The sequence below is a fragment of the Nicotiana tabacum genome, chromosome 3 (genome assembly GCF_000715075.1).
Source record: "Nicotiana tabacum cultivar K326 chromosome 3, ASM71507v2, whole genome shotgun sequence".
Taxonomy (NCBI): Eukaryota; Viridiplantae; Streptophyta; class Magnoliopsida; order Solanales; family Solanaceae; genus Nicotiana; species Nicotiana tabacum.
Window position 1 is genome coordinate 202,472,142 of NC_134082.1, and position 16,424 is coordinate 202,488,565.

The following is a 16,424-nucleotide window of genomic DNA, read 5'->3' on the forward strand; positions in this document are numbered from 1 at the left end:
ATAAAACTTATTGGAACATTCAAAAGTTCTAAGTCCAACCGTGAAATAATACCTTAAAAGATAAAATTATGAATTTTTTTAAGAAATATTTATAAATTACATCACAATAAGTATATTTATATATTAAATATATCTAAAATTTCTATATATGTATTCTCGGGTTGGTTTGGTTTCGGTTTGACTTTCTTTAGTTAAAACCAAACCAAATCAATTATGGTCGGGTTTTTTTTTTCCAACACCAAACCAAATCAAACCAAACCATAGTCGGGTTTTTTTTCCTCGATTTGACTCGGATTATCGGGTTGGTGCGGTTTGTCGGTTTTCTTTATACACCCTTAGTATCAGCTATAGTACGAAGGTTATTCAAGAGATTTATACAGGTGCTAAGGGATGTACTGGCACAAACGATGCTAATAAGAAAGGGAGTGTGATTTGGAGTTACCTGAAGCATAGCATGTAATGACCCGACCGGTCGTTTTGAGATCTAGCGTGTCGTTTAGCAGTTTGAGGCCATGATCAGCTTCACTTAAGGTATTATGACTTGTACGCATGGTCGGAATTGAATTCCGGGAAGTTCGGAGTTCATTTGAAAAGAGAATTCTCATTTCGGAAGCTTTAAGTTGAAAGAATTGACTAAGATTGGATTTTTGAGTAAACGACCTCAGAATTGGGATTCGAAGGTTCCAGCAGGTTCGTATGAAGATTTGGACTTGGGCGTATGTCCATATCGGGTTTTGGAAGACCCGGGAACGTTTCGGCACATATTGTGGAAGTTAGCATTTTTGGAAGAATTTCGTAAGTTTGGGTTGAAGTGCATTTCAGTGTTATTAATATCCGTTTGGGATTTTGAGTCTGGGAATAGCTCCGTATGGTGATTCTGGAGTTGAGAGCGCGATCGGAAGTGAATTCGGAGGTTCGTGGGTCATTTTGGAGTCATTTGGCTAAATATAGAAATTTGAAAGTTTTTGAGGAGTTTGACCGGAGGTGGACCTTTTGATATCGGGGTCGGAATCTGATTCTGGAAGTTGAAATAGGTCCATAATGTCAAATATGATTTGTGTACAAAATTTGAGGTCAATCGGACGTTATTTTATAGGTTTCGGCATCGAAAGTAGAAGTTTAAAATTCTAAAGTTCATTAAGCTTGAATTGGAGTGCGATTCATGGTTTTAGCGTTGTTTGATATGATTTGAGGCTTCGCGCAGGTCCGCGTTATGTTATGGGACTGAGTTGTGTGATTGGACGGGGTTCCGGAGGTCTCAGGTGTGTTTCGGGGTGGTTTCGGATCGAATTTGGATGAGAAGCTGCTGCTGATTGCTAGTGTCTGATTTCCTTCTTCGCGAACGCGAAGGAAGTCCCGCGTTCGCGAAAGAGGAAATATTTGGGGCTGCTGGTTTGGCCTTTGCGAACGCGAAGCAGAGGACGCAAATGCGAAGTAAGGGTTGGTTAAGCTTATGCGAACGCAACACAGTGCTCGCGAACGCGAAGAAGGAAGGGATTGGACCTGGAAGTGCTAAGCCTTCGTGAACACGGCTGTGGGACCGCGAACGCGAAGGGGAAATTCTAAGGTGTGCAAGTTTGGCCTTCGCGAACGCGAGGGTATTTCTGCGTTCGTGAAGGAGGATTTCTAGGCGTAAGGATTTTTGAGTTTCGCGAACGCGAGGGAAGTTCCGCATTCGCGAAGAAGGGCAGTGCTGGGCAATGTGATTTTTAAAGACGGGTCTCTGCCATTTTCTTTCATTTTTCTCTTGGCTTGGACGATTCTTGGAGGGTTTCAAGTGGGTGTTTTCATCAACAATGGTAAGGTAAGTTGTTCCCACTCATTATAAGTCAAATACATGAATTATATATGGATTTGAGCATGAAAATTAGTAGAAATTGTGGATTTTTGGTGGGAGACCTAGAAATTAATATTTTGGATTTTTACCACGATTTTTGGCATGAAATTAAGAGAAAATTATATATTTGAATTTGTGAGGTTATGGGTAAACTTTATCTTCAAAAAATTTCGAAATCCAGGCACGTGGGACCGAGGGCGATTTTGTCAACTTTTCAAGTGGAGTTAGGAGTTTATATAAATTAAATTGTTATGAGTATTAGGGTATATTTTTATTGGGTTGCTCGTTATTTGGCTAGTTTTGGAGCGTCAGGGCATTTATTTGAGTTGATTGAAGGGCTTGGAAGCCAGTTATGGAACTCCGGAGCGAGGTAAGTCTCCTTTCTAACCTTGTAAGGGGGAATTGGCTACATAGGTGAAATACTTGGTTATGTGCTTCTAATTGCGGGGGCTACGTACGCACGAGGTGACGAGAGTCCGTGCGTAGCTACTATTGTACTTATGTCCGGGTAGTCTAGGACCCAAAAGCATGTTATACTTAAAATATTTGTAACCTTGTTGACAAGTTAAATTTCTTAAATCATATCGAATTAGTAAATGAATTTCTAAAAAGTTAAACTTCGTTATCTTAAACGTTAAAAGAGACATGACTTTTCCTTGGATAAATGTTGTCTAATGAATTCTTAATTGACTGTTTGAATGTGTGTATCTATGAGTACATGCGTCGTACGTATGATTCGCGAGTGGGGTAACTCTATTATTTATATTTGACCGCATCGCACGTATGATTCGCGAACGGGGTAATATATGCATCTATGGTTCGTGCCATTCGACCCTCTGGCAGTGCACATTTTATTATTATGTTGGATCGGGCTGTACGACCTCGGCATGATTTGCGCATGCTTGTATTGCTTGCCTTGAGATTTATGGATGTTGATATTTGCCTTTCTTGACCTGAGATAAATTGATAAAAATGATGAAATATAAATCTTTGGAAATCTATTATGATTATAAAGGAATTATCTACCCGCTTCAGGATTTATTAGTTTACATTTGCCCTATAAAATCCATGATTATTCACATTATTAAAATATTATTATTGGATCACTAGTAAGTGCCGAAGTCGACCTTTCGTCACTACTTCTTCGAGGTTAGACGGGATACTTACTGGGTACACATTGTTTTTGTACTCATACTACACTTGCTGTGCATTTTTGTTGCACATGGACATGTATGTCTAGTGGCCTCGTTGGGCGTAGCGGTATGGTTGATGCAGAGACTTAGGTTAGCTGCATCTCTCGAGACGACTCGCAACCAGCAGAGTCTCCTTCAGAGTATTGTACTGCATTTTCTTTTCTGTCCAAATTGTATTCCGGACAGTTGTTGTATTGCCTTATTCTCTAGAAACCGCTCATGCACTTGTGACACCGGGTTCTGGGACAATTATGGGGTATTCTATATTTACTTCTAAACACTCTTTTATTTATTTTGTAAAGATTATCTTTTACTAGTTGAATTGAAAGAAAATTATAGTTTCCAAGATGAGAAAATAAGAATTAAATTAAGTATTTATGATTGGCTTGTCTGACAGCGTTGTCCGGTACCATCACGACTCTTAGTGGATTTTGGGTCGTGACATAGCATGAATTCCCTGGTGAGAAGTACTGATTTGGTTGACAGTGACTAGATGGTCAAACCACAGAATATTAATTCCCTCTGCATACCCTATGGTGGGTACTTGAAGCATGTCAGAGAAATAAAATTCATCACGGAGGGATGTATGATCTGCCATCTTTGTTTCGAGGAGGGCAACCATACAAGGGTTATGAGTGTTGATGAGGTCTCTGAAATTTCTTTTGAAATCCTCATTATTTGCACCACGAATGTTCCACACAACTAGGCTTAAGGGTCTATTCATTGGGAGATATTGTTGTTGGGTGGTGTGATCCTTATCCCCGCTTGCAAGAATGGAGGAAAATTTCTGAAGGATGGACTGAGTACTACTGCAAATTTTCTGTTGCCTTGAGTAGGGAAGGGTGAATGTCGATGGAGCATTTGAAGAGAGCCACTGGACATTTGAAGATGTATTTCTTGTCCTCCGTCTCTTGGAATAACATGAGAGATGCTTCTCTGATGCTTGAAATTTATGTGAACGATCCCCTGGTTTGTGGGATTATGACTTTATCTACCATCTCTTCTGCTATCTCGTGTTCCTCTTGTTCTTGAACGTTGTGAGGGTATTGATGGTGGATGTCTAGTGGTATTGGGTGATGTTAGGGAATTGTTGCCATGGATAGAAAATGGGTTGGTTCGTTACTAGGTTTCATTGGGTGAAGAATGGTAGTTGGTAGAGTAGTTCTATATTGTTGAGAGGGTTGAAGTGTTGGTGTAAGTTCCAGTGTGCTTGCATGTTGTGGAAAAGTGCCGGAGCTAAGGCCGAGGCTAGTGGGTCTAGGACATTCGCTAGCCACATATGGTTGATGTAGTTCCACATGGCTAGTGACAACCCCTCCGATATGAGTTCCGCAAGAAATAGTGGTTTTGAAGGACAACCCAAACCTCATGTTCGTTGATGATCATCGGAAAGAAGGCATCATGTCCCTGTAGTCCTTGTTCTATCTAGGTTATAGGGTCCTGGTTGGGGGGAGTGGAGATGATACAAAAGTAGGGGGTGTAGAGGGATTTGCGGTGGGAAGGGGTAAAAATTTTCCATCGGAGTCTTTTCGAGAATACACTGTTTCTTCTTTAGTGAGGATTTTTGAAGAATGAGTAATGGAGAAGGAAGGGGATGTTGCGGAAGCCAAATGTATATAGTGTGAATAAGTCACAACTACTATACCAAAAATTATGACAGCCACCAAATAATAAATAAGACAATAAAGCAACAATAAAAGGAACACCAGAATTTACGAGGTTCGACTAATTTTGCCTACTCCTCGGACACAACCAATATTTTATTCCACTCCGAAAATACAAGTAAAATAATACTAAAGAGAGAAGATACAAATGCCTTAAACAGATGAGAAGGCAAATGAGATGTGTGTTTAAATCCTAAATATTAAGCCTTCTTTTATAGGGGAAAAATCCCCCCAACTCTTCTTTTCCCACCGATGTGGGACAAAAATATTTGCCAAACTTAACAAGGGATATATACATAGCAGTTGAGTGTTCAATTGTATCAAATGATTGCAAATCTTTGCAAGTAGACTTTTCATGCATGGGATCGGGGGAGCCTTGGAGAGGTTGAATTGCCGTGATTGGGTTATCGGGCAAATTTGACACATGACCAATGGAATTTGCCATTTGTTTGGCAGAGTTACGAGCGACAGTAGATGTTGCAATTTCTTTAGGGTAGGTAATATGTTCGTGCTTAGTTTTCATTGAGTGGGTTAGTGATTTAGGGCTTGGAGTGGTGCATTCTAGAGCGTTACCACGTGTTATGTTTTTATTGGCTTGGCTTGTTGGGGAGTGGAACAACTTTGGAGTTATCGAAGGTTTTTGGGGGTAAGAATGTTTGTCTCTGTCATCCGCCATTTGGGTGTGAGAGTTGAGGGATTTGGGCTCATAGTCCATTAAATTAGAAAATTTATTATTTGTGGGGATAAAGGTAGTTTTCTCCAGCTTTTTGGGGACTTGAATATTTTTTAAGGAGGCAGTAATTGATTTTAGGTTAGAATTTGTATTTTCTGGGGGATTTGAGTATACATAATTTTTTTTCTTTGTAGTAAAGATTTTGAGTAGTTAGGTACTTACCTGAGGCCACTACATATATCTTAACCTTAATACTGTTACCTGGTTTTGGGGTGACGATTGCAGGGTGAGTTGTTTAATTTTACGTTGAATTCTTCCTGCCTTGATTTCTTCATTTATAGAAGTTCACAGTTTGGCATTGACACTCTGATGACTGTTGGGTTCGACTTGAATCCTCGACGTGTTCTTGTGTAGTTTGTGAAGTATTTAGATCTTGTTGGCAAGATTGATATGTATGTCCCAAGTAACCACACTTCTAGTAGAGAAAATTGCTTTCTTCATATGCTAATAGTTGTAGATGTGAGCCTATTAAGATGCATGGTAGAACCGGTTTGTTCATGGGAAGTTCGATACATAATCTCGCATATCTGCCACGAAGGGTAGCACTAGTACAAGCATCGATATCGACCAATTTTCCAATGGAATTTCCTATCTTTTTTTAGTATTAAACTATCATAGAATTCCGTAGGAAGTTGTGGTAGGCGCACCCACACTACTGTATGCACTTGCTTTGCCTTTTTCGCCACAAAATTCGGCTCCCACTGACGAACAGATAAGAAGTAGCCATTGATGAATCATGGGCCGTTTTGTAGAGCTTTCATCATAGTTTCTTCTTTAGTGAATTTTATGATAAAATAATCATGACCCAAATCAATTAATGGAAAAGGTTATGTGGGCTTCCATAGCTGGGAGATTTTGTCTTTTAAGTAATGGTGCATGATTCTTTTCTCTATCAATTTGATGATAAGAGAATATTTTCATGAAGTGTGCATCTGATTCCGATCTTCTTCAATGAGATTGATTTCTTTGATATGTTTGGTGATGTAATTGACTGGGTCTGTGGCATCCTCTTCCATGGTGTCCATGGCTGATTTAGTTCATGCAGTAGGGGGGGGGGGTATGGGAGTATCTAGATACATTAGATTAGGATCAACCATTGATTCATAGGCTAGAAGTTTCTCTTTAAATGAGGGTATTTTTTTTTTGTTTTTACCTTCGTGTTTTCTACAATGGTACTATCTGGTGGCTTTGGAGGAATTGGTAGATCGAAATTTGTATCTGGGATTTGGAACATGATTGAATTATCCGGTGACTGTTTGGTGGATTTTCCGGCAACAATCAACAGCTCTAATAATGAAGGATCACAAGTTTTTTTGTAGTATAGTCTGAACAATAATGACTATAGAAACAGGTAGAGCATTAACCTAATAGTTTAACAACTTGTTTGGATGGTTGTTACCTATTGTATCGTACCGTATTGTTACTTTAAATATAATATTTGTTTTGATTGTTATTTAAATTTTATTGTATTGTATCATTAAATCTGTCGTTACGTAATGATGAAATGTGTTACTTTATGTAACGACCGATTTGGTGTGGTTGCGTCGTTTCCTTGTCTTTTTCTCTCAATCTCACCCTTCATTATTATTAAGTAATTTTATTTTATCACTTACCCTACCTTTTTATATACCGTATCATTTTTTCTAATAATAATATAGCAAATTTATTCATCATATTACTGATGCGTGATACCATGAAACGACGACAAAACGTCACAATCCATCCAAATATTGTATTTATCAAACGATACAGTACATTACAATACAATACGATACGATACATTATGAAACGATATGTAACAACCATCCAAACAAGCTGTAACTAGCATGTCATATTACTCGATAATCTTGGGATCTTAGTATTAAAATATTATGTGATTGTCCTGGAAGGAACAAAAGATGAAAAATATAACATATTTATTTTATACGACTTTTGTGATGTGATGCTCTAACAGAAATTTTATATGCACAATTAGGCTATTTGAATTAAATTTTAAGTATTAACTATTTAATATTATATTGCATATTCCAGAACATAAGGATTAATATAGCAATATAGAATTCTAATTTATTACAATTCTATTTAACTTTAATACATGCAATGCTCATTTCAATTTTTATAATATAAAATTATAATATTTTGTTATTTAGAACAAGAGTTGTCAAAATTTATTATTGGTATGACTCAAACACCACGATTATTAAAAATAATAATTTTATAATATAAAGAAGATATTATTATATGTCTATGATTTATACAAGGGTATACAATTTGTTACAAAATTTCAAATATTCATGGTGGATTGTGCCTTTTATTATCATAGTAAATAAAAATAATAAAACAATAATTGAAAAATGAAAAGAGAAAATATAGAGCCCGTTTGGATGAACTTGTTTTAAGTGACTTTTAAGTCAAAATAACTTTAAGCCGTAAGTTAGGAATTTTAACTTTTTGTTTTTGGCTTGTTTTTGTTATTTTAACTTAAAAACAAATGATTAAAAATATTTTTTTACTTTATCTAAACACTACAAAATACCTTAAAAGCTATTTTAGCTTAAAAGCACTTAAAACAAACCAATCCAAACGGACTCATAATGTCACTGCTTATTAACATTTGAATAATAGTCCCGAAGGGACGGCCCAGTTGGGTTTGGAGGAAGTTGTCCACACGGGCAACACGTGTTTGATTCCCCCCTTAATGCCCTCTGGGTCTGAGCCTGTCGCACGGTGTTTGCCTAGTGCGGTTTACATCCCCTGTATGGTTTGCAGGGTTATTAACACAGTGAGAGTTTACCCAGTACGCACAACCGAGGCTGTAGCGGTTGTGGGTTTTATGAGGTCCAAAAAAAAACATTTGAATAATATGAATTTGAACTATTTATAGACGTGTCCTGTCTCCTGTAATCCTGTACAAAACAGTTTAAGGATCCGACTTCTCTTTTTGGGTCGCTCCGCTTTGATCCCTGACCCGCAGCTTCAAGATTCGCCTAAGCCCCGCTACAGCTGATCTTCGTTCCCCTTGGCCGCTCCCCGCTCTCTCCCGCCTTAGAATGACGACTGACATGGACCCTCCGCCGTCTCGGAACCCTAACACCGCTACCGCCACCGCTATGGAAACTCCTGGTTCAAACCAAGACGTTCTTTCGACTTCAAGCTCAACTCAGACTTCAATGAAACCTCCACCTCCGAAATTTCTAAGCAATTCAGACCCAAATTCGTCGCAAGAGAAGTCCCAATCGGACACCCCTGTTATTCCTCAAAGCTCTACAGAACCTTCTGGAAGTGGCGATGACTCCAGCTCGAGCTCTGTTTCCTCCCAAAGTAGTAAAAACATCAAGGAAGACCAGAAGCAAGAGCAACGATCCGGTGCTGCTGCAGTTCCCTACACCATTCCCACGTGGAGTGGGCGTCCCTGTCATCAGTTTTACCTGGAAGTGCTTAAAGATGGCTCCATCATTGATCAATATGACGTGTAAGTTTCCGCAAACTTCAATGCAATTGATTTTTGGCTCATCATAAGCTTTTTTCTTCTCTTATGCTTTTTCTTTAAGTCCATTCTTGTTACGTTATCAAATTGATTGGTGGACAGAGTTTTCCGGTACCTGTGGGGGGAGGTAGCAGGTACCACGTTATTCCCCCCCAAAAAAATCTAGGAATAAATTGAATCTTTTGCTAGATACTTATTTAGAAAAACTGAATCTCTTGCCAGAAACTACTTGAAGTGGTTATGGAGTTTCTAATCAAGTGCTATTTTATTTTTGTTAGTTGCTTATAATAAAACTATTAAATTTAATAGTTAGAACATTCTGTACGTATTTCTGCAGCTCTCTTACTATTCGTGCCTCTCTTACGGAAAGGATGGTTCATTTGCGTTGTCTGTGAAATTCTGTTAGGCTTCACTATTTTTATTAGTTGCTAGGCTTTTATTTTCTTTAAGGGTATTGTATCACCTTTTACTGTTATTACAGGCACAAGAAGGGGGCTTACATGTTTGGTCGTGTTGATCTTTGCGACTTTGTCCTTGAACACCCGACCATCTCTCGCTTCCATGCTGGTATTCATTCTTCACTTCTACCACTGCTATATAAACGACTCTGTTTGCAGTTTTTGTAACTTTCTTTTTAAGATCTATCATTAGCATTCATCCTGTAACACATTCTCTTTGCAGTTTTGCAGTTCAAGGGAAGTGGCAATGCTTATCTTTATGACCTTGGCAGTACACATGGGACATTCATTAACAAAAATCAGGTACTTTAGCGTATCTTTGTATACCTTTATATTATTCCATTTAACTCGCAATATATTACAGCTAAGGAGGTTCAGATGAATAAAGAATCTTTTATAAGAAAAAAAATCAATTAAATAATTGGATGCATTCAGCTTATGCTTCAGGGATTCATTTGGTTCTATGTGCGGCTCTAGTTTTTAATCAATTGAAGCACTTCTCAAACTCCTTTTTAATCCACTACTAGTGCCGTGTAATAAAAACAGAAAGCGAGGAGAAATTTGTGCGCTGACTTGGTGCTTCATTGGAAAATGAAATTGCCCATAATTGATATCTATTCAATTATTATTTGTTCAGCAATTAAATGTTACGGCCAAGATTCTTATTTCCACTTCCATTGTTTATTATGGAGTGATTTCATCTTTTTGAATCAGTAAAGAACATATTCTAATGGCTTGCCCGTTTGCATATTACTAGGTGGAGAAGAGAATTTATATGGAGCTGCATGTTGGTGACGTCCTTCGATTTGGACTGTAAGTCATGACTCCGACTTGTTTACTCCCCTGAAAAGCAAAATGGCATCCTCGTTGAATCCAACAAAAAGAATCTTGTCGAATCCTTGTGCAATATTCGCTTAGAACGTAGATCTTTTCTTCTTTTATTATTAAAATCAGTGTTCAGTAGAATTTTCTGCTCTTCTCCTAGTATTGGGTTTTTTATGTTTTCCATATAGTCAAGGTTACTTTTAAAGGTCTTTGCTTTGTTTTAACTTCTTAATTGGAAGAAAGAGTTTTCTTACTAATGGTGTTATAATGTTTTGGCATCATTCTGATGTTCTTCACTTTTTTACAGCTCGTCACGGTTATATATATTCCAAGGACCAACTGACCTGATGCCACCGGTATGACAGTTCTGCTACTGCATCTCCTTTCTCGTGCTTTATTTTCTCTTTATTTCTTTAAGCATTTTATACCATTACTCCTGCTTGTCTTGCTTGTGCAATGTAGTCTTTCTTGTCAAGAACTTCTATGGGAATTGATCAATGAAACAAATGATATGTACTTAACAAATCAAGGTCAAAAATTAAAGAAAAAGAGCACTTCCATTAGAATTAACGACCTGTTCCAAAAGCATTACTTCGTTTTTGTATTGAAGGAAGCTGACCTGAAGAGGATAAAACAATCTAAGATCCGGGAAGACGTGCAAGACATGGAAGCATCACTTCTCCGTGCAAAACTGGAAGCATCTCGTGCAGACGGGATCTCATGGGGAATGGGTGAAGATGCTATTGAGGAGAACGAGGTCAGTTTGTTTGTTTCATTTTCCTTTAGGGTATTTGGGGAATGGTAGATTACATTTTAGATAACAGTTATGAGTGGTTTTGCTCTTGGCCTTATTACGGATAGATTTCTTGGAGATGTTGACCGCATAGCAAGGTATACACATAACGATGTTCTCTCTTTGACTTCTCTCTTTTTTCTGAGATTTTCCTCTCTAGGTGGGGTTGGACAAGTGCTAGGCAGAGGTGCAGAGCCCAATTCCTAAACAGTCATTCTTTTTTCTTATAAAAAATTGATCATGTATCAAAAATATTCAGCAACACCTTTGACAATGTAAAGATACATAGTCAACTCATTGATAAGTAATACTCTCAAGGAATGGGAGTCACTGGGTTGTGCAATTAGCTGACTGCTTTGGTTGCTTTCACCTCTTATAGATGAAATATACTCTTTGTCCGGGCGTTGGTCCCTTGCACACTGCACAGTTTTCCTGCTATTATTCATTTTTTGAATTCTTATAGCATGCGTGCTAATCAAAATTGATTTTGATGCTAGGATGAAGTTGACGAAATAACTTGGCAAACTTACAAGGGACAACTTACAGAGAAGCAGGAAAAAACACGTGAAAAAGTTGTGAAAAGACTTGAGAAGGTAGCAATTTACTTTAAGTTCTCTATGTTACTATTTCTTTCATGTACTAGTGCATTTATATTAGCTATTGTAGATCGAGGGAGCTATATTCATAATAGAGGTTGACTGGCAGTATCATCTGGTCTTAATAGTCTGCTTAATCAGTTTTTCCTTTTATCAGTAAAAGTAATTTTGTTCAGCAAAACTGCACTATGAAGGCTGTTTGCTGTCTCTTTGTGTCTGTGCACCATGAAAGTTGTTTGCTGTCTCTTTGTATCTGTTCATATCCGAATAATGGTTATTACTCCACCCCCACCAAAAAAAGGAAAAAAAAAAAGTAAAGAGCAAAAGTCAGGCAGATCACATTGTTGAAGATGTTTTACACTTTTAAGTACCGAAGACATCAGTGTTCTTAAATATTCCTGTCATGAGGAGTTTGTATGACTATTTCCTGCCAGGATCTTAATAATTAGCCTAGAGAAGCTGAGAGTTTCTTCGTTCCAGGTATAACAATCATGACCAGGTGTGGAGTGTAGAAATGTGCCTAGGTCCGCCTTCATTGCATAAATTTTGGAATTTACTTGCTGCTGCTTTTCTGATTACCTAAGTTTGGCCCAAAGGATTTTTTTTTTTGGGGGGAGGGGGGGGGAGGGGGAGGGGACTTGTTTTTCCAGTTTCCTAGTGTCTCTCGTAAGAGACCACATTCTTAGCTAGAGGAGAATATGTGAAATAGTAGAGAGCATCTCTTGGAGTTGCTTTTATCTCTTGGCAGTTTCAAGCTGGCATTGACTGAATGCAACAAATTAGCTGAATGTTTTTGGTTGGAAACTTAGTTAGTACTAGACAATAGCATCCAAGGGTGTGACCTAGAGGTAAATGAAGTAGGTGCAAACCTCGGAAACATTCAAATCCCAACAAAGACAAAAACACCAGGTGATTTTTTCCCCATATGCTTAAGCCTTAGTGGATAGAGTTAACGAATACTTGTGCCAGTGGGAGGTAGCAGGTACTTGGAGTAATAATTGAGGTGACCAAAAGCTTACCCAGAAACCATCGTTCTTAAAAATAAAAGGTACTAAAAAGATATTGAAGTATGGGTTGAAAAGTTAGTTTAATGAGAAAGTATGGGTTGAAAAGTTAGTTTAATGAGAACATGACATCAACCTTCATATTTGATTAGCTAAATGTATTTGAATTCTTGAAATTTGTGCAAGTTGTATAAAATAATGTTATTAGTGGAATGATGTCAACTACTTCTGGTCATAGTCATATAAAATGGGACGGATGGAGCGCATAATAAGGACCTCTTCAGGAAAGTAATTCTTTGCAATTTTATGCTCTTCTTATTGTAACTCCTTTGGTTTTAGATTGCTCATATGAAAAAAGAGATAGATGCCATTCGGGCTAAGGATATTGCTCAAGGTGGATTGACACAGGGACAACAAACTCAAATTGCTCGTAATGAACAGAGGATATCACAGGTTGATAGATCCTTTCTCATTTTCTCTTTCTTTGTCTTTAGTACTCCTATTTTTTTATTCTCTTTGGCGATGTATATCACATGTTCATTTAACCCCTTTTTACTAAGGACTAATACTACAATACACAGAATGTTTTTGACTTAGCAATTTCTTAAGGTAGCCAAGCCACTTTCTTTAATCCATGTGCTTAAAATTCTTTCAGCTAATGGAAGAGCTTGAAAACTTGGAAGAGACTTTAAATGAGAGCATACGTGAAAGTCTCGGTGCACGTACTGGAATGACATCCCGTGGAAAGAAAAAAGCACCTGAAGAAGAAGAAGAGATTTCGAGGTACATAATTTGCAGATCTTCAATTGTTTTGACAAACTTCATTGTGTGGTAATGCTTTATGTAGTACGTGTTGCGTGAAATGATCATTGTAAACTTGGATTTAGTACCACTCTTGGGATTGTCATGATTTTGTTTTAGTGAGTAGAGGTAGCGCGTTGACAACACGAGGTTAGTATGTAATTTGCAGATATTCAATAATTTCAACAAACTTCATTGTGTGGTAAATGCTTTCCGCAGTACTTGTTGCTTGAAATGATCTAAGTAAGGTTGGATGTAGTGCTATATTTGGGATTGTCATTATCGAGTAGAGCTAGCTACCGCATTAACACGGTGAACTTGAATTTCTTTACACAGTGAGGAGGATGAGTTCTATGATCGGACACAGAAGCCTTCGAAGAGAAAAAGTGGTGAAAATCAGTCAATTGAGACAGCTGATTCTCTTCTTGATAAGAAGGACAACATTGTCAGGCAGATGGAAGACACGAGAAGATTGCTTCTAGATGAAAAGGATGGTACAGGTCAGGAATGTGAGGTTGAAGCTGGAGATGAACTAGATGCTTACATGTCTGGGCTTTCCTCGCAGCTAGGTGCGTGTTTCTTTTAGCAAACTCCGAAATTGTCTTGGTTTTCTAACATTTATGTCTTATCACATTAGAGGTGTTATTTTGGTTTCTTTTTAAGGTTCCTATAAATTTGAGATTTCATTTAAATGTTTCAAAGCTTGTGGAGTATCTTGTGGTATCTTCTATCTTGTCATGCACTAGTCCTTTACTTGTCTCTTCTTTTCATCATGGTAGCATATCTAATGATTGGTACTATTAAGTTCTTGACAAGTTTGTGATTGTTCTACACACACACACTAACTATATGCTTAATTTAGGAATATGATTTAGCATTTAACAAAAAGAAATGTGATTGAATTGCTTTTGTTCATTTGTCAACATGCATATCTGCGGAATGGAGTAGCAGGAACTTCTCCACCAGTAACACTTCCATATTTTTATGTATGTGCATTAAAATAAGCAAGAATCATTTCTCACAACGAAAGGATGGATATCCCATGGTTGTATTCAGGTTCCTCGTTCAAATAGATGTTTATTAGAATTTAACATGGGCTTTTTGTTTCTGATTCCAGCTCATGAGAAGAAGGAAAAGGTTCACAAGGAACTCTCCACTCTCCAATCAGAGTTGAACAGGGTACTCTACTTGCTAAAGATTGCTGATCCTAGTGGTGAGGCTGCTAAAAAGAGGGAGCTGAAAGTACAAGAACCAAAGACGAATTTGACCAAAACCATCACACCAAGTGTCCATCAGCAGCCACCGCCAGAAAAGAACAAAAAAGACAGAGTAGAACCTAAGGATTTAATGGAGAAACAGGGTACCGTTGATGCAAACTGTACATCGAGTCAAGAAACAGAGAAGGAGATCGCCGCTGATATATCTGGTGGTAAAAATGTTGTATACACTGCTAGTAAACCCCAATGGCTTGGTGCTGTAGAGGAAAAGAAAAAACAAGAGGCAATAATTGAAAGCCCGATAGAACTTCAAGAAAATGATCAATTTGTTGACTACAAAGACAGGAATGAAATTTTGGAAAAAGCTGATGTTACACAGTTGACTGCTGACTCTGGAATTGAAAATGCAGCTCCTGGACTGATAATAAGGAAGCGCAAGCAAGTGGAAAAGTCTGATGCCACTGAACTCAAAGATTCTCAACAATCCTCTGGAGCTGATCTGAAAGCGGAAGATGCGGTTGCTCTGCTGTTGAGACATTCTCAAAGATACCATGTTTCTGATGGTGAGGTGGAACATAGTGGACATGACGTATCCCGTGAGAGTCAAATCAGGAACGCTAAGAAGAAGCACAAGAAGGTGCTTGGTCCAGAGAGACCATCATTTCTCAAGAGTGAGACCGACTATGATTCTTGGGTTCCTCCTGAAGGTAAGCCACCTGTCTCTTCATGCCTAACTTAGTTGCTTACTAAAGGATGTTTGAGTTTTTGGCAATATTACTTATACTTGTGACACTTTTTACCAGGGCAATCAGGTGATGGACGAACCTCACTGAATGATCGTCTTGGTTATTGAATGGATGAGATTCCGATGTTCAGACACATGCTGTGGGATGGTGTATCTGATTTACGGCTGCTGCTGGATTACCTAACTGAATATCACCTACTGCTTGATTGGAGATCTTGCATAAATTTCCAGAACAGGAATGTGCCTGAGGGGAAAATAGCACAGGGCTCACATCCGAGAGGCTTTATGCTTGGCTGGAACACCAATCTTGATATTGCGGGCGTTATTTTTCCATGAAAGATGGTTGTTTGAAGAGGAGGAAAAAATAGGAAGAGGGGTAGGGTTTTTGTTTTTGGGGTGGGGGTGGGGGAGGGGAGGGAGGTTGGTGAGCAAGGAGATGCCGGAGAAGGGGATTGTAATCCAGCTCTTGTACCTTCTGTTGAGCACCAAGAACCTAACAGCTTCATATTTAGAACTGTATATAGAAGATATTGAGTAGCAGAGATGCTTGTGATGCGATGTTCTACGACCAGGCATATAAGCGAATGTGTCCCTGATTGAAGTCAAAGTATTTGACCATAGTTAAAACTGAAAATAAAATTTATTCAAGTTTATCTAGTTTAAACAAAACACATGTATTATATTATACCCCATATATCCTATTTTTAATAAATAAACTAAACATCTACTAATAGAGTGTATTCACTAAATAATCTTGTTAGGGTGCTTTTGGTTGGAATACGATTTATACCGGTATAAGTTAAATTAGAATAAATTATGTTGGGATTGTTGTTTATTCATTGTTTGGTATGTTGTATTAAGAATGACAATTGCATAATTTTTAAGAAGAAGGTATAAGTTATACCGGTGCTAATTACCCCACCTTCTATAAGGTAGTATAAGTTATCCCAGTGTTATAATTAACACCGGGATAACTTATACCTGGTTTGCTAACCAAACAAAGTATCAAGGTAGTATTAAATTTTTATACCACTCTTATACCTTCTTATACCTCATTCCAAACGACCCCTT

The 16,424-nt window shown here is 38.0% G+C and overlaps 1 protein-coding gene across 1 annotated transcript; it reads left to right on the forward strand.

Moving 5' to 3' along the window:
- The first annotated feature begins 8,287 nt into the window (after positions 1–8,287).
- Positions 8,288–15,911, forward strand: LOC107770402 (uncharacterized). Its single transcript, XM_016589703.2, has 12 exons — positions 8,288–8,899; positions 9,396–9,481; positions 9,596–9,675; positions 10,130–10,185; positions 10,505–10,553; positions 10,808–10,954; positions 11,488–11,583; positions 12,930–13,043; positions 13,246–13,373; positions 13,728–13,960; positions 14,509–15,315; positions 15,412–15,911. The coding sequence occupies exons 1-12, from the start codon at positions 8,478–8,480 to the stop codon at positions 15,459–15,461; spliced, it is 2,268 nt and encodes a 755-aa protein (XP_016445189.1). The 5' UTR covers positions 8,288–8,477; the 3' UTR covers positions 15,462–15,911.
- The last annotated feature ends 513 nt before the right edge of the window (positions 15,912–16,424 follow it).

What these genes read in the sequence shown, in the direction of transcription:
- LOC107770402 (XM_016589703.2), top strand. Translation starts at nt 8,478, where the DNA reads ATGACGACTGACATGGACCCTCCGCCGTCTCGGAACCCTAACACCGCT. An exon ending in ATCATTGATCAATATGACGT is followed by an intron (nt 8,900 to 9,395) that starts GTAAGTTTCCGC and finishes CTGTTATTACAG; the next exon opens with GCACAAGAAGGGGGCTTACA. An exon ending in GACGTCCTTCGATTTGGACT is followed by an intron (nt 10,186 to 10,504) that starts GTAAGTCATGAC and finishes ACTTTTTTACAG; the next exon opens with CTCGTCACGGTTATATATAT.